The sequence below is a fragment of the Anser brachyrhynchus genome (genome assembly GCF_964034855.1).
Source record: "Anser brachyrhynchus genome assembly, chromosome: 4".
NCBI lineage: Eukaryota > Metazoa > Chordata > Aves > Anseriformes > Anatidae > Anser > Anser brachyrhynchus.
Window position 1 is genome coordinate 18,586,333 of NC_137698.1, and position 21,548 is coordinate 18,607,880.

General features: G+C 34.8%; 1 protein-coding gene across 6 annotated transcripts in view; it reads left to right on the forward strand.

The window, feature by feature from the left end:
• The window catches only part of MICU3 (mitochondrial calcium uptake family member 3), a 49,637-nt gene extending 29,097 nt beyond the window's left edge, over nt 1-20,540 (forward strand). For 2 of the 6 annotated variants that reach the window (XM_080589562.1, XM_080589561.1), the window contains 7 exons: nt 565-660; nt 4,357-4,457; nt 4,783-4,954; nt 6,583-6,691; nt 7,664-7,821; nt 10,814-10,888; nt 18,096-20,540. In XM_080589562.1, coding sequence (XP_080445688.1) covers nt 565-660; nt 4,357-4,457; nt 4,783-4,954; nt 6,583-6,691; nt 7,664-7,821; nt 10,814-10,882 — 705 coding nt within the window. In that variant the 3' untranslated portion in view covers nt 10,883-10,888; nt 18,096-20,540. The remainder of the gene's footprint in view (nt 1-564; nt 661-4,356; nt 4,458-4,782; nt 4,955-6,582; nt 6,692-7,663; nt 7,822-10,813; nt 10,889-18,095) is intronic. The other 4 variants (XM_080589560.1, XM_080589559.1, XM_080589564.1 and 1 more) reach the window with 3 other exon arrangements.
• Nucleotides 20,541-21,548: the final 1,008 nt, after the last annotated feature.

Here is a 21,548-nt window from a genome sequence, read left to right on the forward strand (position 1 = left end):
TCATTTAAGTAAGGTAAGTTTGTTCATCATTTGCCTAGTGTTTTCTTGATATGTATGTCGGTTAAAGTTAGGTTTGTTAGGCTTGATTTTTACCTTTCCTTATTCCTACAAGAATGTCATCCAGGTGATTGGATGAAATTTATATAACAATTTGAATGATGCCTTTTATATTCGGATCAATAAGGAAATAAATTTCTTATTGTAAGATGGAAAATTAATATATTAGGCAAAACAAAATTGTGAGGAAAAACCTACAGCAAAATACAAAGTTTAGATGGCCATTTTCACGTGTACTTATAGAAAAAAAATCACTCTCTGCTTTCCCTAGCTTGCTTACTTTGGGTAGGTGGAGTCTGGTGATACTTTCAGCACAGCCACATCATAAGTAAAAATCAAATAGCCATAATGGACCAGTATTGCTTTGATTTACAAAGTGTCATATAACTGGGTAGAGATTTCTCTGTGTAGAAGCAAAAGAATCAAGCCTTGTTTCTGAGGATCAATTAGGAAAGATTTAAAAGTCTGTAACCTGTTGTTTTATTGTGCTTCTTGAAACTTCTGCAGGTTCTTAAAACAGAAGGAGAGGACCTTGTCCCCAGAAGCTACTGGGATACTTTGAGACGTAGCACAAGTCAAGCACTCTTTTCAGACCTTGCGGAGGTATAAGGCAACCTCTGTCTCTGGTCCATAAACACATTGCTATTTTATCTATTTCTGTTCTGATTGTTCTCTTATTTCATGCATTTTGTTCCTTTTCCTCCTTTTACTTTCTTTAAATCTGAAAGTTCTCAGATGAAACGGATTTGATTCCATGAAGTGCAACAACTCAAAGTTTTCATTTCCAAGTAAAAGCAAAGTTACTTTTTGAAAAAGTTGGAAAATCAAGTCGTCCTGAGTCCTTATTGTAGGAAGCATTTTCTAACATTAACAGTGACACTATTTCACAGTTAGAGAAGGTTCAGGAAACCTTTGTCATTTAGATTTGATCCACTGATGTGACAATTTAAATGAGAGTTAAGCCCCTTAAGGATTTAATCTCTAGGTCCTTAATGTGCTTTTTGTGCATGTTATTAAAGCTTATCTTCACAAAAACAGTATCGCACAGTTGTTGGATCAAAAAGGGAATATTTTAAGGTAACGAAAACACTTCTCAATCTTATTGAATATTACAAAATCATTATGGAGGACTAGCAATATCCCTGAGCTGTCAAATTTCTGTAGTTCTTTAAATTCTAGTAAGATTCTTGCTTCATGATCTACTTTCAAATACTTGAATAAGACATTTGTACTGATCACTTAAGAGGGTCAGAAAACTAGATTATTTAGGCTTTTCTGTGCCCCATGCAGTGAAGTTGATTGCTTTTCTAGTTGTGGCATTAAAGGATGTACAGCAACTCCTCGCTGATTCTCTCGTGATATGCTTCATAAGCAGGATCGTAATGAGAAAGAACATAGAACTAAAACAGACCTACGGAGTAAAATAGTCTTTTTCTTTGCTTTATAAACAACGTATACTCCATATTAAAAGTAATTTGTATTTTGTCCATGCTGTTCCTCTTCAGAAACTATTCTATAACCTGAGGAGTTGGATGGACTTCTTCCAATTTCCAAGCTAAATTTACACATAGTCCCTTTAGTCTGTTGCCTTTTAATTCTAGGAGGGCCTTTTCACCTTTAGTTATTCTTTTACTCATGGTTGTGTCTATAAAAATAGTCATAGCCCTCAGTTTTCATTATTGTAGGCTAAACAAAACATGGTCATTGATTATTCTCTTAAGGTAGAATCTACATTTCCCAGGTATCAAATACAGTTTCTTTGTACCTCTAACAACTTGAATTGATTTGCTTTTGCAAAAATCTCAATGTAGTGTTACAGAATTGAGTTTTAGACCAATATTTATAGTAATAATACAGTAATAGTAGTCTTCCAATGTAGTACAGCTGGATCAAAATAGTTTCATCTTTTTATATATGGAAGTGGGTTTGGTCATTTAATTTTCTCTGATGTAAAATAGAACATTAACTTTATAGCGAATAATAAACTAATTTTAAGTGACTAAAGCTTATGTTTTTACCCTTAAGAGAGAGAATTTATATATAGTCCTATCAATGTAGAAGGAGTTTTTCATTGCCTGTAATTCTGTGGAGAAGCATACAGGGTTGAGTTTCTGGGGTGAGGTTTTTAGGGAGGTTTTTAGATTTTTTTTTTGGTTGTTTGTTCATTTGGTGAGGCTAGCCAAATGGGAATTGTGAAAAGACTTACAGATTGTATTTTTTAAATGGTTCTTTAGGTATGGGTGAATGCAACCTAAGTCTAAGGTTTTGAATTTTTTTGTAAGATGAAAGGCTGTAATTTAACATTTGATATCTTTTCAGTGTACTTGAGGGAAATTGTTAGAATGTACTTGGGGATTTAATTGCTTACAAGACATAAGAAATCAGAGTATCTGTGTTTCAGTATATTGTGTCCTGTAGTGGAGGATAACAATATTAAAAGACAAATAGTGATTACTTTTCTGAATTAATTTGCTCACTGACTTAACTGAAAGGCATGAAATACCTCTCTCTATATATACACTACGTCATCTTATTTCTTCCTGGAGAAGAATATGAGAATAAAGAGGAAGCTAGAGCACATGAAATATAATCTTGAGAATCCTACACTGATTATACTGAAGTATAGAAATGTTTCCTTCTTACTTCTTAGCTCTTGGATGTTAAAAGGAAAGATTTTGTGTTTTTACCGCCTCATGTTTTTCCTAGTTGTTGATTCATAAATACTATTAATGAATATTGCATTTTACCTTTCTTACAAATTAGTATATAAATGTGAAGTTAACAAACTGTATTTCAGAGAATGTAGATCTGAAATGTTTTTTTCAAGAACACTCGAGACTTTTTCCTAGTTTCCTCATTTAGAGTTTCTCCATTATTATAAATACATGATCTCTTCAGTTAGGAAATAAAGTCAGACTTAAAGGATTCTGAGTGCTGCTTGCAGGTTTGTATAAGCTGATCTTTACGGATTTCTGTACTTAAAAGAAATCCTGTATGTTTATAATCTGTCATGGTGATAAATAATACTTATAATACTTATAATAATACTTATAATAAAAGTCACCTTCTAAATACTTGCTAGGTTTCTGTACTGTATATTCTATTTTGTACTCCAAGAGTGGAGTCGGTAGGCATACTTTCATAAAAATATGGTGTTGCTGATTGTCCGTCCAGGGCAAGCTATTAGCAGGGACTACTGCCTCCCACCCTTTGCTTTTAAATAAGATCTTGTCTTTGTAAGAAAATGGGAGCTTGGACAGAAGTTTCTCCCTAGGCAGGTGCACAAGAAAACTACATATATTTTTGAATTTCAAATGTTGGCAGATGTGCATAAGAACAGAAGGACATTCCCATGGTGGAGTACTATGGCTTATTTAAGACCCTTACTTTACTGAACCATTTTTCTAGCTCCTCAGTATAAAATATTTTACCTCTTGTAAAAGAGGTAAAATCAGTGCACATACAGTAACAGTTATGGGTAATGAATATTTATATAGTTAAAAAAAATGTTGCACATATTTAAAAGTCTTCCTATAACAAATGGTCAAAATTAGTTGCTTCTACTCTTCTCATTCTATGCCTTAGAAGTTGATATTTTATTTATTAAGGAAAAAGTCTCTGCAGGGACCACATACTCTGGAGATGATGAATATTCTTAAGAGAATAAATGAAAATAATATCCCTCCATGGAATTTTTTTTTATTTTTATTTTTTTACAATTCTGTTGTTTTCAATCTCTTTTGACAGGAACATGTGATCTGTAGTCATCTGCTACTTATAATACAGAATCAAATAACGTACACCTTATTGATTGTTTCTGGAATACAGTTCCATACTTAATAATTTTGAAATATAAAATAAGATTATATGAAGTAACTACTTTTAATATCTTTGTAGTTGCTTAGTAGAAAGGAGAGGAGATTGTATGCAGAGGGTGTTATTCTTATGATTTACCTCAACTGACTAGATCATTTTTTTCTCAAGAGCTTGTTTTTTTATTCTTTTTTTCCACCTTCATCGTATTACATTAGACTGTTCATTATATTCAACCGTTATATTAGATTGTTGTTCAAAGTGTTTTCTACTAAATGCAATTAACAGCCTAAAGTTCTTCTGCCTGGAAATTGTGTGACTAAATTAACTTTAATTTTAATACTAAAAATCTTTTTTAATGCTGTGAACGTAAAACATACAAACTCTTTTGATAGAAAGGCCTATTGTGTTGATAGGCATTCCCAGATTATCCTTCTGTAACTGATCCAATAATGGCCTTTAATTTTTTTTATTCTAATATTTAAGCGTGCTGATGATACTACAAGTTCACTGTCAGACACAACACTGCTTGTACACTTTTTTGGCAAGAAAGGAAAAGCTGAACTGAACTTTGAAGATTTTTATAGGTGAGTCTTAATTTTATGAATTGTTTGTAAAGAAATATTTATATGCTCTAATTAATGTTTATTACATTACTATACATATAGTTTATGCATTTGTGTATATAATGTATATAGGATATAAATGTTATTTTTCCTCTGTACTACACATACGAAGAGCAAAATAAAGCAATTAACAAAATCAAACAGATATATGGTTTGATTTTGGGGCTGATCCTATGTGGAGCCAGAAGTTGGACTCAGTGCGGGTCCCTTCCAATTCAGGATATGTTATGATTCTGTAATAAAAAGCCATGTGCTATTTATATATTGCTTCATATTTATGCTTCAGATTTATGGACAACCTACAAACTGAAGTTCTAGAGATAGAATTCCTTTCCTATTCTAATGGGATGAACACCATCAGTGAGGAAGACTTTGCCCATATTCTTTTGAGATATACAAATGTGGAAAATACATCAAGTTACCTGGAAAACATGCGCTGCAGGATTCCTGAAGAAAAGGTAACTGTTTAGCTAGGACAGCAGTGGGCCACAGCACCAAGTCCCAGTGTCATCAAGGTGAAAACATAGCCTTGCTGGACTGAAGTTCTGAGATTCTGTCACAGATCTCATTTGCACCAGGAATTAATTCTGATAATAATCTGTGCATCTTCCATTTTTCAGATTTCTTCCTGAATACAAAGTAGAAGAGTAAATAACATCAAATTATTTGTGTTCATTATGTGATTTAGTTAATAGTATTTTTGAAGCTTTATATTACATTCAAGTTCACTTTAAACAACAAAAAACATAAGTCTTGAAAAAACAATTTTCTAACAATGAGATTTTAAAAAACCTTTTCTTCTGACTTCTCTTTTTCATTGGATTCATATCTAGATGTATTATAGTTTTAATAATGGGTCACATACATAATTATCGATGGGTGTGTGGTTCTTTTTAATGGCTGGGGAATGGAAAGGGAAGGCAGGGCTGTCTCTGTTGTACCAGATTAGGTGTAAGAGGAAGCGGTATGGGTGGGATCAGAGTTTACACTCACTGACCCTTCCTGAGTTGCCAGTCTAGCTGTTGAGGAGTTCAGTTCTAAGTACTCTGTAAAAGGTCTGCATAGCTTTTAATATATAAAGCCAAGGCAGTGCAACAGAAATTGTATGAAGCTCGTTTTTTCATGGTTCCTAGATGTTTTTTGTTTAACTGAAACTACTACAAATATCAGCTTCCAAGGAAAGTCTACGAATTTTAACAGAATTTGTGCACTAATATAACAGTTTTATTTGCTGTATTAAAATATAATCTGTCCAAAGGAAACTGAACTTTTTTATTTTACATAGAAAGGTATTCCCATTCTAGCAAATGAGAGGCAGGTATTAATTCAGTCCTCAAATCAAAGTGTCTGTTTAAGATTTCTTTCACAAATGATTTAGAGGTAAATTATCAGCACTTTGAATGTGTAGAGGGAAGTAGAATACCACAAGAAAAGAAAAAAAAAATGTTCTTTTAACAGCTTAGCACCTTCACAGAAGAAATCTGAATTCTGATCAAAATTAAAAAGGTTGTTTGTGGGTTTGGGGTTTTTTTTTTTCATTTTTATTAAAGTTGAACAAGCCCTGTGATGTAAAATGTAGAGTATCAACTGAAGAGATTTATGCGGCTAAATCTGGATATGTAAAACCCTCAACTTAAAGTATAGAGCTTACATTAGATCATAACGTGTCTATGAATTCAGTGTATTTTTGCACACACACATAGAATTAGTAGTAGTTTGCAGGTTTTGAGTAGTAGACATTCTGATATTTATACAAACCTGAACTCTTATTCTCAGTATCTACTGCCATATCATAAAAATCCTCATGGAATTTTTAAGATTGCCTTAAGTAGTGGAACAGCATTTTTGACTGTATTTTGAGTTTGAATTACTGTCCATTGCATTGGCAAACAGGAAAAACATCTTACATTCTTCAGGTGGCTACAGTTCTTTACTTCACTAACTGCAGTAGAAACTTTTATTTTGGTGAATGTACTATCTATTATTAAATGAAGTAGACATATGTAATGGCAAGGTTTGTTTATTCACTTGTCACCACTACTGATAATTCTAATGGTACTAATACACATATTCTTTTATTCATTAGGGTATCACATTTGATGAGTTTAGATCATTTTTCCAGTTCTTGAACAATCTAGAGGACTTTACAATTGCAATGCAAATGTATAATTTTGCAAGTCGTTCCATAGGTCAGGGTAAGTATTATTAAAAAGTCAGATAATTATTGCATTTGTTGACAAAGATACTGAACTGTTGACAAAAACAGAGAGGAAATAGTTCTATGAGTCCTAGTTTTTAGTTTTAGCATCTAAGGTAAAATGCTAAAAAGGCTAGAAATCTAGCTTTGAAAGGGAAAGTCTCAATTATCGTAAGAGATATGATAAAGCTTTACAAAATCATGTAAGTGGTGGATAAGCAGAATGCAGAAAAGTTTATCACCAAATCCTGCAATACAAGAGTTAAGAGGTACTTGATGACTCTAGTAAGAGATCAGTTTCAAGCAAACAAAAGCATTTATTTACACAGTGGGTCTGTGGAACTCACTGCTGTGAAATTCATAGAAGGAAACAGTATCAGGAGGTTCAAAGAGGGATTAGACATATTTTTGAACAAATCAGTAAGTGGGCACTGAAAGGCATGTACCAGCTGAAATGCTTAACACGACAGTTGAGATGCTTGGGGAGTGCAAGATGAACAACCATGTGAAGATGTCAAACTTGTGTGCTCACTCCAAGTAGCATCTCAGTGTGTCTAACAAGTTAGCACCAGTGTAGTCCTACCTTATGTGGCCTTACTAAAGGAGTATATGGTTTTCTCTGTGCTCTATTTCCCAAGTTCTGTTTCTTGTTAATTAAGTAGATATCATCAGTATAAATGTAATGTAAGGTGAATTACAATAAAATTTTCTGATTTTGATACATATAGTATACTACATGTGTGCTATTGTATTTCATGCAAAATAAAGGATATCGTACGTATTATTTTATACCATTTGAGAACTACTTATTTTAGACCTGTGAAATTCAATTCTACTTTTCATGTTTTATTATTCTTGAGTACTTAAGTGTGAAAGCTTAATTTAAAATTTTACATGATTTTCCTAATCCCAAGTTTCTCAAGTTTAAATTTCTGTGTTTATTTTTTCTTCTGCTATTTTCTTTATGTAGATGAATTCAAGCGTGCTGTGTATGTAGCCACAGGTGTGAAGCTTTCACCACATTTGGTGAACACAGTGTTCAAGATTTTTGATGTCGACAGAGATGACCAATTGAGTTACAAAGAATTTATCGGCATTATGAAAGATAGACTTAATCGAGGGTTTAGGGTAAGGTTTTTAATTTTTGTAATTACTTTAATTGACTTCACTACTTACTGTTACTTACTTTGTGATCTGAAGCATCAATATGTTGCAAACTAAATGTTTATATGTTTAAGCATATGTTAGAGAAATCCTGAAGCAGTCAAACAAATCAGATTGGAGATGAGCAATCCACTGCATACTGTATTTTTTTCTGTATCATTCAACTGATTGATTAACATTAGGAGTTTTAACAAGGATATTAATTATGCCTGGGTTGTTTTCAGGAAAGAGAGTTTGTCTCTCTAACTCAGGCAGTTCAGTTAAAGGTCCATCAGCTGTTTTAAAACATTTAAAATACCAAATGTGGACAATGAGTGTTGGAAAGAATTGCAGCATATGATAGTTTAAATTTTCAAATAAAGAATTAGTGAAGTTACACTGAACAACACTATATTCTGCTTCAAAGTTGCTTTTGATAATTTAAGCCTGTATCTAACACATAAAATTACAAGAAGCTAGAGGGCAGGAAATTACTTGCAGAAAATTTTCCTAGGGAACAAGCTTGTAAATCACACACAGAACTTTGTCCTTTAGTTGAATGTATAGGCCTTACTGCCCTCTTCAGGTTCATTGTAGTATAGTACACTGTAGCAATTGTAAAGTAGCAGAAAAAAATTAAATTAGTGTATGATCAATAACAGTTGCATTTTTTTCTTCATATAACAGGTGTTAACATTTTTAACCAAATGCAAAATTCTGTTTTTACCTACAACCTAATCCCTTAGGCATAAATTTTGAACTTTAACCTCTCTGTAAGGAGTATATAATGGTTTCTAAATTCACATTTCAGTATATTATTTCTGTAATGTAATTTTAGTCATTTTTAATTAGGTTTCTAAATGCAATTTTAGAACTTTCTGTGAAGTGATGTTGAGTCTAATAGGTTACTTGTTATTTTTGTAATATGACCTAATGTAAAAGTGTGGATAACAACCACTACATTTGTGATGAGCTTATTTTCTTGTTGGTCCTCAAATCCTTTATGGTGTGGGAATGATGATTGTTTCATAACCGTTTCAAGACGTTCAGCTATATGTTTTAATTGCTTACTAAATGTAAATGTGCAGCGTACGTTAATTTAACCAGAGCACAGTCTGCTTACTAAGCAATTCTTGTAAGTGTTTTACATGTTTCTGTTTCACAAAATGCATGACAGAAATCACATATAATTCTTGAGTGTCATCCAGCACTATTTAAATTTATGCATGTGCCTTTCTTTTGCCTAGGCCACTTGAAAATATTCTAGTGGACAGTATAAAAACTATGAAGGATAGGCAATGATGTTTAGACAAGTAGCACCTTCATGCGTAAATGTTAAGTCTAGTTTTAATTAGATATTGGATATCTCCTGGATTGTGTAGAAAGAGATCATGATTTGGTCCTATAGCTCAGTGACCAAAAATACCATATTCTTTTTTTTTTCTTTTAACATACCTACATGCAGATTTGATAGATTATTCAGGAAAAAAAAATAGCTTTCTTTTCACTGCTCAGTAGTACTCCAAGACAGGTAAAGTACCAAACTTGTCGGTTAACCACTTCAAGAAAGGTTTTGTAAGTATCACACAAACCTGATTTTTCTGGGTGTGTGGGTAGTGGCCTATGATGTGAAAACTCTGCACAAATCCTCCTTTTAAGTTTAATAACAGCTCCTTCCCCCATATTGTTTTAGAAGGGGAACAAGAAGAAACATAAGAACTTATAGTCCAGAACCGATTGGTGGAAAGTGTTATTAAGTGCTTCCTGTTGTTTGTACATTTAAAGTTGTACAGTATTTAGTGTGATCAGACCAAGTAAAAAATTATTCTTTAGCTCCTACATTGTGGTAGGCTCAAACATTGTCTTGTGCTAAATCAAAACTAACAAATCACTAATCTTTCTTTGTTAATAACTATGTTTTGAAACTATATGAAGATTTGGTCAGTTCATTGTACAAATCAAAAAACATTATAGCTTCCGCTTATGCAGTAGTTTGTAGCTCCGTGGAAATCCTTGCCTTGTCAAATTTTAACCTGCGTTATCAAGTGTAAATGCCTGATTTTAATATTAAGTATCTTACAATTAATGCCTACCCAAGTCAGTGTAGTTCCTGATTATCATTCTAAAAACATCTCAAAATAACAGATTAAAACAGACCTATGATGTGAATTGTGATTTCACAGTTAACATTTTCTACTCAGTAATTCAACTTTTTTTAAAGTAGCTTTATGAAAATGTTTGCCCAGAAGAATCTTGAGCTTATTACAAATCTCGTTACTAGAACCATGTATTATAAAAAAAAGGGCATTTGTAATTATATAATCCAACTAAAGCAAAGGCACTTAAAGCAAGAGCAAAGAGTTACTTAAGTGTGATGAAACTGGAATTCTGAAAGGTCTGTGTCCTATTTGTCCTATTTAAAAACTGAGCCATAAATTTATGAACTTGAAGTCAGGTACTACCCCTTATAGAAACATTATAAATGTTCATTTTAACATGTATTTGAAGTATGGTTTTGAGAAAACAAAAGTCTTAAAGAGTTTATCAAATGAAATTTCTGTCTTTTTGGAACACAATATCATAATCTGAAACTTTTTATGGTTTTACTATTTTGAAGCACACTAGTATATAATCTGCCATCAAGTGGTCAGTTAGAGTATTGCCATAAACTTAAAATGAAAAGCTTTTTTTCTGCTTGCTGTTTGGTTTAAAAGTTATTTCCTTTTTTTTTTTTTTTCAGTTTAAAAATATCCAAGTAGATTCCCCTTCTTCTATAAATTAAATTTTTAAACTGAAAGATTCACTCCTTGATGACTAAATGATAAAGGTTTTACCTAGCAAATACTATACTGTATCTTCTAGTTATTCGTCACTTAAAGCCATTTTTTGTATTTTCGTGATATTGTTGTCTTATGCTTAACTGGCTGCTTTCACATGTTGTCTGCATCTGCGCACTTCTCCATCTTCTGCTCCACAGGGCTACAAACCTATACAGAGGTATACTACTTTCAAATCCTGCGTGAGGAAGGAACTCTATAGCAGATAAATTACGGTATGTGTTAGCTGTCCAGTCTGAGTGTGCTGGCATGCTTGCAGGAATGGCTGAATGTTAAACTGTCACTGCTTCGTTTCCCATTTCAGAATTCAGGAGTTAAGTTACCTGATTGTAAGCAATGTAGTAGCTGAAAATGTCACGTTGTGTTTTTGACTGAAGTGGTAGGATTTTATTCTGGAGTTGGCAATAACTAACTCATGCTGTCAATGTTTTGTAAGCCAATTGCAACTTTGTGCTATGTCTGGAATAGGGAAAACTATTCCTTTCTAGTTCCTGTTATTGTTTTCTGTCTGTCCTGTGATCATCTTTTCAATAATTTCTCAGGTACCTAGAGCTAATAAATATTTACCAATGAAGATTGTAAAAGCAAATTTTTCTCTCTGAGGGCCAATAAGTAACTTGATTCTGCTTTGATTTATACAGTTGCTTTTGAAAACAAAAATGTGGTTTTGGCACAATTTATTCTACATCAGCAGTGTTCAAAAATAAGCACTGCGACCGCACATGACCACCATGGCTGTTTCTGTGTATCCACCACATGAATATTCATTCTTACAATTAAATTGTATTGTGAAGTGTAAAAACCGCAGTGTAGATATTCTGGAGACATATTGCAAAACCACTAGTCACCCTCTGGACACAGCAGAAATGTTTGCTTGAATCTTAAACTCCTTTGCATAAGGCAAGAGTTTGTTCCTTCGCAGTTCACTGTTTTGGTGCCAGCACCTTTTTCCCGTTTATGTTTATAGCCTTTGCAGAAGTTGCTAATGAAGCAGCTAATGCAACAGCAGCTAATATAGGTTTCGGATTTATTATATTGCAATGTGGAGTAACAAAGAGATGTACCAAACAAAACCTCATAGCCAGTGGTTTGTGACTGGACCAGTGGGGCAGTCAGTGCATCTCAAGTGCACTTGACTCAGATGTTTTGACTATGGCTCCCCTAATGCTTTTAATTTGGAGGCACTATATTAAGCTGAGGTTTCTTGTCTAATAACCATCTTTGGATGCCTTGGGTTTAAACATCTCTTAAACAGTGTGGCAGCAATATAGCATCACTCAGCAGGATTTCCTTGGATCCTGTTTATCAGAGGTGGTGTCTGGCTTCCAGCACAGTGGAAAATCAAGTCTTTAAGGATGAGAGGTGTGGTCCATTTACTTGTACTGGTAGCCCACCAGCTCACCAGTCCCTCTGATGTTTTTCTTTTGTAGATGCCTGTGCAAGATAGGTAAGGAAGAGAGAATAATATTTAAACTGCTGACACATCCCCATGGCATGTGTCCCAAGCTGTCATCTTTGGTACTTTTTGTACCTTTTTTTTTTTCCAATGAAGTGTCACATCTTTTGAGCAGGGTGCTTTTTTGAAATGCAGTATTACTATTACTAGATAGCTTGGGGCATATCCAGGTTTATGCAGCTGATTTGTCTTCACAGAACAACGTGAGTTCTATTTCATCTGCATACACTATACTGTTACATTAAAATAATAATAACCATAGGATTCTTTCTTTATTATTTTGATTAACTGTTAACATATAGTTAGTATAACCTAAATATTGAAACATTTTACTAGTACATAAGGAACAAAAAAGGAGAATTGATCTTAACAAAGTGTCTAGTTTCTCCACCCAATTAATGGAAATATAAATAGCTAATGAAATACTTGGATTACTAAAATGTTGGTTTAGCTCAACAATCACATAAGAGGAAATCTGTGGCTTCAGGTAAAATGTGTGTAACTTCATCTCTTTAAAACTTTGACTCTTTCAGAATTTCCTTTCTTATTTTCCCGTATCTTTAAATATCATGCTGTGTCTCTTTGTCCCCACTAATTCTGCCATTGATTAGGTTGTTTTGTTTTTGTTTTTTTCTTTTAGATTTTACATTGCCAGGTACAATCTGCATTGTAATTGCACAAGTGTTGTTTAAACTCTGAACTTTTCAAGATAGCGAACAGCTGTTATAGGGCATAGGCAAAACATTATACAGTCATGATGCTTTCCTGATACCTTCAGTGAAGGTTATGTGACTGACTGGAGCAAAATAAAGTGACACAAAAGAATCCAATGTCTAATCATCATGTCTAATAAAATTAGTTTGGTGGCAAAAACAGAGACTGTGATAAATGCATCAAGTTTACATACCTGGACATCTTGACAGAGTCTGAATTCAGGCAATAAATTGTGTGTTAAGATAGAGTAAACTCTAAGAAGAAAACATATATTTACATATACAGATATTTACACACATACATGGTGGAGATTTATAAAGGGAGATTTTATCTGTATTTTGTCTGTATAAAGTCATTCTCAAGGGAAATTTTTGAAGTTGAATAACAGTATGTCTACAGTACACACTGGGAGACAGCACAGAGAAAACAAAGTAATTCCGAGTGCAATTCCATGATCACAGGCAACCTCATGATAGTAGTGTAGAGATTGCTGGTTAATTTAGCCTACTCTTGCCACCTGGAACTCCTGGGTGCTATAACAAGAATGCTTCTGGTACCAAAAGCTTGCTTGTGTAGGACTATATCAGATATCCATTCCTCGAGCAGTGAAGACTGTGGTATAAGCCTCGTATGTGTAAAATTCCTTCTTCCCTACAGACATGTTAGTCAGCCACTGCTCATCTCTTGAGTAACTGCTCCTTGTCTCTTGTGATGGATTACGTTAACATATCTAGAACTCTTCTGAGTTCCTTTTGTGTAAAATGTTACATAGCTTATAATTTCACGTTACAAGTATTTCTTAAAGATAGTTACAAACTTTTGTTAATGGAAATGGAAACTTTAGTCAAAAATTTAAGAAGTGGTTTAGAGTTAGCTACTGAGGAGAAACTAAATTTGTCTTTGCTATGCAGTGTGAGGCGAAAGTGAACTAAAAAGAATTATTTTCTATTTAGTTTTTAAATGGAAAAGAGAACGAAGACTGATTCGCTGGGGATTTGAAATTGAGAAGTTTCAATTGTTAATTAAATTTCAGTCTGATGTACAGTTTCTGATGTACAGAATGGAACAAAATGCAGAACACAAATTATGTGAAATACAAAAATCTGCTGCAAACGCATCCCAAGGTTAGGTACAATGTGGTTTTACTGAATTTTACTTTGTTCCAAATGTAAATGTAAAGATCATTGTGCTTCGATATACTTTCTGTGATAAACTTAGAACTCTGATGAAAGAAATGCAGATTTTTGGCATACTTACCACTGACTATACCATAGTTTGAATTGGCACTCTGAAATGGGATAAACAGTTCATTGTGCTGAACAGTGCATCTCTCTAAATTGCATAAATGCCATTTGCTTCACAGCATAAAGAATGTTATACCCTTATAATAAATAATTAAAATCTGTCCTTGGGGATCAATTATACAAGCTCCCTGTGGTCTAAAGAGCTGACAATGTTGTTGGAGAGCTTGTCTTTCTACATTGCTCTTGCTGCAGGGCACAGAACCTGGCTTGGCATCAGCAGGTGTACTGCTTTGTATGTACTGTAGGGAGAACAGGAAAAAAAAACTTCAGGAGAGAATTGATGAGTAAAGTTGAGAGGACGACTGTACTTTGAACATTTTAAGAAAAGGCTATCCATTAAATATTTAACAAAGCCCTTCCAGAGCTAATTCAGAATCACAGCATCACAGAATGGTTTGGGTTGGAAGGGACGTTAAAGCCCACCCAGTTCCAACCCCCTGCCATGGGCAGGGACACCTCCTGCCAGCCCAGGCTGCCCACAGCCCCATCCAGCCTGACCTTGAGCACCTCCAGGGATGGGGCATCCACAGCTCCTCTGGGCAACCTGTGCCAGTGCCTCACTGCCATATAGTGAAGAATTTCCTCTTTACATCTAATCTAAACCTATCTTCTTTTAGTTTAAAATCATTATTCCTTCTCCTATCACTGCAGTCCCTGGCAAAGAGTCCCTCTCCAGCTTTCTTTTCATTTCTGAAGCAGGATGCTAAAGGCCAACTTCATTAGGAATTCTAATCCATTTAAACATACTGTTTGATAAACTATGTATTCAGTAACTGTAATAGGTATTTAAGCTGTAATTCTGATTGTATTGAATTTTACAGTATTGGCATAAATACTCTGTCACAATAGTAAAACTAGAAATTGAGATGTATATCCCAATGATTTATTCAATACCTTAAGATTTTTGAATTACAAAAACTGTTTGCTAGATGATCTGAATTTTGTGGGGTTTTAAAATTTCTAATTAAGTTTTTTAGGAAGTAATACTAGGTAAAACAAAAACGTTTTGAATTGGGGAAGGAAATTTCATTTTGAGAAAGATGTGAAAGACTTAAGCATGAATTTAGAACTTTAATTTTATTCATACTTCAACAATAAATTACTATCTTCTGTCTGATCTCCTTCTATGACCAAGTGACGCGCTTGGTGGATGAGGGGAAGGCTGTGGATGTGATCTACCTTGACTTCAGTAAGGCTTTTGACAGCGTTTCCCACAGCATTCTCCTCAAGAAACTGGCTGCTCGTGGCTTGGACTGGCGTACGCTTTGTTGGGTTAAAAACTGGCTGGATGGCCGGGCCCAAAGAGTTGTGGTGAATGGAGCCAAATACAGTTGGAGGCCGGTTACTAGTGGAGTTCCCCAGGGCTCAGTGCTGGGGCCAGTCCTCTTTAATATCTTTATCGATGACCTGGATGAGGGGATGGAGTGCACCCTCAGTAAGTTTGCAGATGACACCAAATTAGGTGCGTGTGTCGATCTACTCGAGGGAAGGAAGGCTCTGCAGGAGGATCTGGATAGGCTGGACCGATGGGCTGAGGTCAACTGCATGAAGTTCAACAAGGCCAAGTGCTGGGTCCTGCATCTGGGGCGTAACAACCCCAAGCAGCGCTACAGGCTGGGAGATGAGTGGTTGGAAAGCTGCCTGGCTGAGAAGGACCTGGGAATACAGGTAGGCAGCTGAATATGAGCCAGCAGTGTGCTCAGGTGGCCAAGAAGGCCAACAGCATCCTGGCCTTTATAAGAAGCAGCCTGGCCAGCAGGTCTAGGGAAGTGATTGTCCCCCTGTACTCGGCTCTGGTGAGGCCGCACCTCGAGTACTGTGTTCAGTTTTGGGCCCCTCGCTACAAGAAGGACATGGAGGTGCTCGAGAGAGTCCAGAGAAGGGCAACTAAGCTGGTGAGGGGTCTGGAGAACAAGGCTTACGAGGAGCGGCTGAGGGAGCTGGGGTTGTTTAGCCTGGAGAAGAGGAGGCTCAGGGGTGACCTTATTGTTCTCTATAGGTACCTTAAAGGAGGCTGTAGCGAGGTGGGGGTTGGTCTATTCTCCCACATGCCTGGTGACAGGACGAGGGGGAATGGGCTAAAGTTGCACCAGGGGAGGTTTAGGTTGGATATTAGGAAGAACTTCTTTACTGAAAGGGTTGTTAGGCATTGGAATGGACTGCCCAGGGAGGTGGTTGAGTCGCCATCCCTGGAGGTCTTTAAAAGACATTTAGATGTAGCCCTTAGTGATATGGTTTAGTGGAGGACTTGTTAGTGTCAGGACAGAGGTTGGACTAGATGATCTTGGAGGTCTCTTCCAACCTAGACAATTCTGTGATTCTGTGATTCTGTCTTCTGGTTTGTCATGTAGTTAATACTTCGAAAGCTGTTAGTTTCCATACTTTACTAATATACAGTAGTTGAATACGTCTATCAGAAGAGAGAGCTTTAAAAAAAATAAAAATAAAAACTGAAGTGGCCGGTGCTTAACTCATCTCCAAAGCAGAAGAAGTGAGAAGTGTGGGATAGCCACACCTTAGTCATTTTACAAATGTAACTGGCAGTTACAGAAGTCAGACTTGGTGCTAAAATTGAGTAGACCCTTAAAAACATCTCTGGATACAGTGGGAGGAAAATATTCCACTGGAATGGGAAGATATCAGAGAGCAATGTGACACGATGTTTCTTCTGTAAGTTTAGTACACTGAGAGTAGATACAACAGAAATGTATACATTTAGAAGTAGGTGAACAGTTCATGTAGTTCAGCATTTCTTTTACAGATTTTCATGAACATTTCTCTGAATCTGTTTAATAAAATAAAAAGTAAATGCATATCTTAAAGCACCAGTTAATCAACTGAATGTGCTTTTGTTAAATAATGCGATGCATTGTACAAGTAATGCATTTTTAAATAAAATTGACCATAAATCTCAACTAAATTACTTATTACTGTAAGTATTGTTTCTAATATTTAAAGTCTGTGATATATACTGCTGTGGATTAGATTGTTTTCTGAGTATTTACAACTTCTGCATAATACTTTATGCTTTTAATTATACAAGATGAGTAATAAGGATAGTAATAAGGATATTTGGGAATATAGGTTTCATTCTGTAATGGTTGGTATTGTGCGATGGCACGATATTTTTCACAGCTTCACTCAGTTTAACCAAAACAAGCTATTGGGCAGTCTCTCACCTTAACACTGTAACCATTTTCCTGTAGATGCTGATGGATTACAATTGAAAATTACTTGTAAATGCTTGTGACTCATCGACAATTGTTGTTCCTCCCTTAGCTTCTTTCCCTAGTTGCTATCCTGCTCCATCTTTGTGTACACACTATCAAAACAGGCTTGTGAAATTAGGTATAGTGGAAGAAATAAGGAGGTCCAGTGATGCCTGCAGACAGCATACAGGCTATTGAGTCTCCCAGGACAGCCTTTGGCCATTATTCCTCTCCATTCAATGGGTGCTTAATAATGTTACTGAGCTACAATGCAGTTTAGGTTTATGGTAACCTAGTATAAAGAAGCTTTCATATCATCTACCTTTGTTATATTTGGCCTTTGTTAATGCCTCAGTTTCATGAACATCAGTAGGTGTCTATGTGCATGCTAGAGGTGAACTTTTTAGTGCAGTGTCAACATGAAGAAGGAAGAAACAAAACTATATAGAGAATAGGAGACACATCTGAATGAATAGGAATAGTCCTTTCCTATAGCTTTTAATACAAATAGGCTTTGGTTGAATGCTGTGTGCTGTGAGGTGAGGATGTTTTTTGAAATCTTACCCTACTTAAAGGTTTATAACCCTCATTTTAAGTACTTTTGAGCCATAGAAGTATTTGATCTTTCATTATTTTAACATTAAAGCATATATCTGGTTTGTATGAGTCTGAGTAAAATTTAATGTAGTATCAGAGTGAAAAATATCTTTTTCCAACTCTATGTTTTCACTTTTCACAGGAGAGTCCAAAGTCTGGTTGGAAGGAATATTATTCTTGTGTGATGACTGTAACCAGTGAACATCTCAGAGATCTATGGAAGCAATTTCGGAGACGAGATATGCTAAGATAAAGAAAGAAATAAGGATTACGTGCACTGGTTAGAACTATATTTATTCCTATAAATTCTGGATGAAGAACAAGCTAACCCAGGTGAATTGTGAATCTTCCAACTGTGTTAGAAAACAGAGGACAACTTTTCCACTAAAAGTACTGGTTATGAACCCTTATAACCAGTTTTCAGTATGTATTTATTTAAATGACAAACTATCCTCTGATTGGCAGAAGTCTTTTTTTTTTTTTTTTAAGATCACATTTTGAATATTTGTCATTATTTTGAGAGATGTTTGTCATGTAAAGGAAAACAAAGAAGAAGTATTACACCTGGGTAAGAAAACATTTTGGCAATGAACAGAAACTGCCCATATCAACTTAGACTGTGAATTTGCTTTCAGAAGAACACTACTAAATGTTTGTGCTGAATTGGAAATGAGAATGCGTTATGTAGCATAACAATTACATACGAGTTGAATGTACAAATTAAACTCTTAGAAGCTATAACAAAGCAGTTATTTTGAAAATGGTAATAATATTATGGTCATAATGTGAAAGATAGGTATTTACCTGAGAGAGGTACTGTATGGACTATAATGTTCAGATTCTCTAAGTCTTACTATTATTTTTATTAATTTATCTTTAAAAAAATTATATTGATTTTAAGATATTATATGAGCAATATGCTGAAGGAAAGTCAAAATATTCAAATTCATGTTAAGTAACACACACTTCATAATATTTATTCTAAACTGTATTTCCATATGTATAAATTCACTTAGAGTAAAATTTCATGTGTTCTTGTGAATAGTGCACTTTTATATGAAGTAAGACATGGTATTGAGTAGAAATTGTTGTCATCTAATTTGCTACTCTGGAATGCAGCATCTGAAAAATGGTTAAATAACTTGTGTTTGTGTCAAACTAAAAAGCAAAAGAAAACAAATGCATGCAGCAGCTCATAGTAATTCTCAGTTATATTATTTTATTATTATGCATCAAATATTAGACGTAAATTGGGTTTTAATAAGGTGATGGAGACTACAGGCAGTCAGTAGCCATCATGACCTTTTATGTCCTGTACGTTTAGGTGTTACTGAAACAGTCATAGGGACATTGTTATATTTGTTTTTTCTCTTCTCTAATTTTTTTCTTTGCAATTCAGGAGCAGTGTTTTTTTCTTACACCCTTTCAAAATGATTATTATGTGGTGTGAATTAGGTCTAAAGAAACATGAACACAATTTTTATATCATTCTTGAAAAGGTTCACTGGACCTTAAATAAATCTGTTTAGGAACAATCTGTGCCTTGAAAGATTTCTATCTGGATAGACACACATTAAAACCAATGTAAATAAATTAATGTTACCAGAAAGGCAAGTATTTTGTTTGGTTGACAAAATAAAACCAAAATAATGGTGTTAAATCTTATAGTACTCCAAGTACTTGTAAGCAAACATTTCAAAATTGTGTTTAGTGCACATTGTTTGAATACCATCTTAACACTGCATGCAAGTAGAAAAGATATATAGCATCTGTGGAAGTACACCGAAGTTCATAAATACCTAATTTATCATAAGAATTATCTCTATTTAAAAATTAAAACAAAATGAAAAGCAGGCTGTTTTTTAAGAAATTCCACTTTGAAAATTAAAAAAAGAAAAGCTAATTAGAATGTCTTTTTAGGTGTGGCTTTAATCTAAGAAACAGCCAGTTCAGAAAGCTTTTGGAAGATGCTATTTTAATTTATATTTCTTGATGAATACTTACCAAATTTCCACCTTGACCTGCTTAAACCACTGACAACAAAAATCAAGAAAAATTTGTATAGAGGTTCTTGAACTGACACAACAGAACATGGATAAGCTGCAGTCCCCATGTGATCATTTAGGGAATCATTGGTATTCAATGTATCATCTTGGTACGCAGAACTGTCTCACTGCTTCTTGTCAGTGTATGCAAAGCCCAATTTGCTACTTCAGTGATGAAGGACAAAAAATGGGAAGAAAGGATAGGGAGTGAATGAAGGGGTTCCCCTCCTTCGTCTTCAGTCCCTGCTGCCCTTTCATAGTGGTCCTCACCACAGAGAAGGCAGCAGCACCGTCATCATTTCGCTCCTCCACTACCCTACGCAATAGTGCACTTTGCTTTCAAGGCTGGCTAGAGACAATTTTATCATTTTTCTATATATAGTTCCTAACTGTAGGCACTTAATATAAAATAGAATGTGAAAATGTCAGATTAGTTTTTAAGAGTATTTTTCTTGTGTTTAATAATAATTTATGTAATGTAGAATATGAAGATACGCATATAATATTCTTGTTTATTTCAAAATAAATGCACTTGAAACTAATTTTCTTTGCAGTATATATCATTCAAGTTCTTCTGTCATTGATCCTTTTTTTGTGTAACACGGACATGTAAGTACTTTACATTAGAGCATCTCTTCATCACAAGAGTGCTCTTTTTTGATCTTTTTAGATGTCTGTGCTTTTCTGCCACAGAATTCTGTATCAAAAAGCTGGACATACAAGGAAAGACAGGTGAAAACAAAGTATAATGGGACATGCCATCTGCTGTGGGGGCACCCCTTGGATAGGCAGCAGTGTGCTCAAAAAAAGCTTATTCAAAATCCTCCAAATTCCTGTCAGCAGAGAAAATATATATGCTGCAACTAAGTAAAAGTTGAGGAACTGAAGGCTTTGACATTTTTAATCCAGCTCTTGGTCTCTTCCGTGAATTAAGAAGACTGTAATAATGCAAAAAGTTATTTAGTGGATGCTAGGAACTGCTCGCTGAGACCCAGTGCAGCTGTAAATTCTGATAAAATGGTAACTGCTAAACCCCGCAGCTTTGTGATACTAGCTTCTGTCTGAGCTCTGATGAATTCCTCTTTCCTAGCAGAATATCCTGTACAGTATTAGCTGCTCCCTGCTAATATTCTGATGGTTAAAATCACACTGGCAGATTCTCTCTATGCACATTTTGACAGTAAGTTGGTTCCAACTACTTTCACAGCAAATTTATGCACTTTCTTCTAAAGTTATCCGGCTGAAGAAGAAGAAATACGAGCTAATGGTGACTAACAGCATATTGTTGGTCATACTGCCTGCTTTTCTATAATTACTTGGTCACTTCTTTTCCTAAACATCAGGATAAGAATGCATTCAAACAAAATGAGAATAAAACAATAGAGGAATGTTTCGCTTTGCTTTGATTCAACATTGCATTATACTCTCAAAGTAATGATTCATCGTGCTCTCTTGTCCCTCTGGGGACACATTCGAAACAGTTTCTGGTAAAAGAACTCCAGGCTAATACTTGCAGAATTAGAAAAATCAGACCAAAATCTGACTATTCC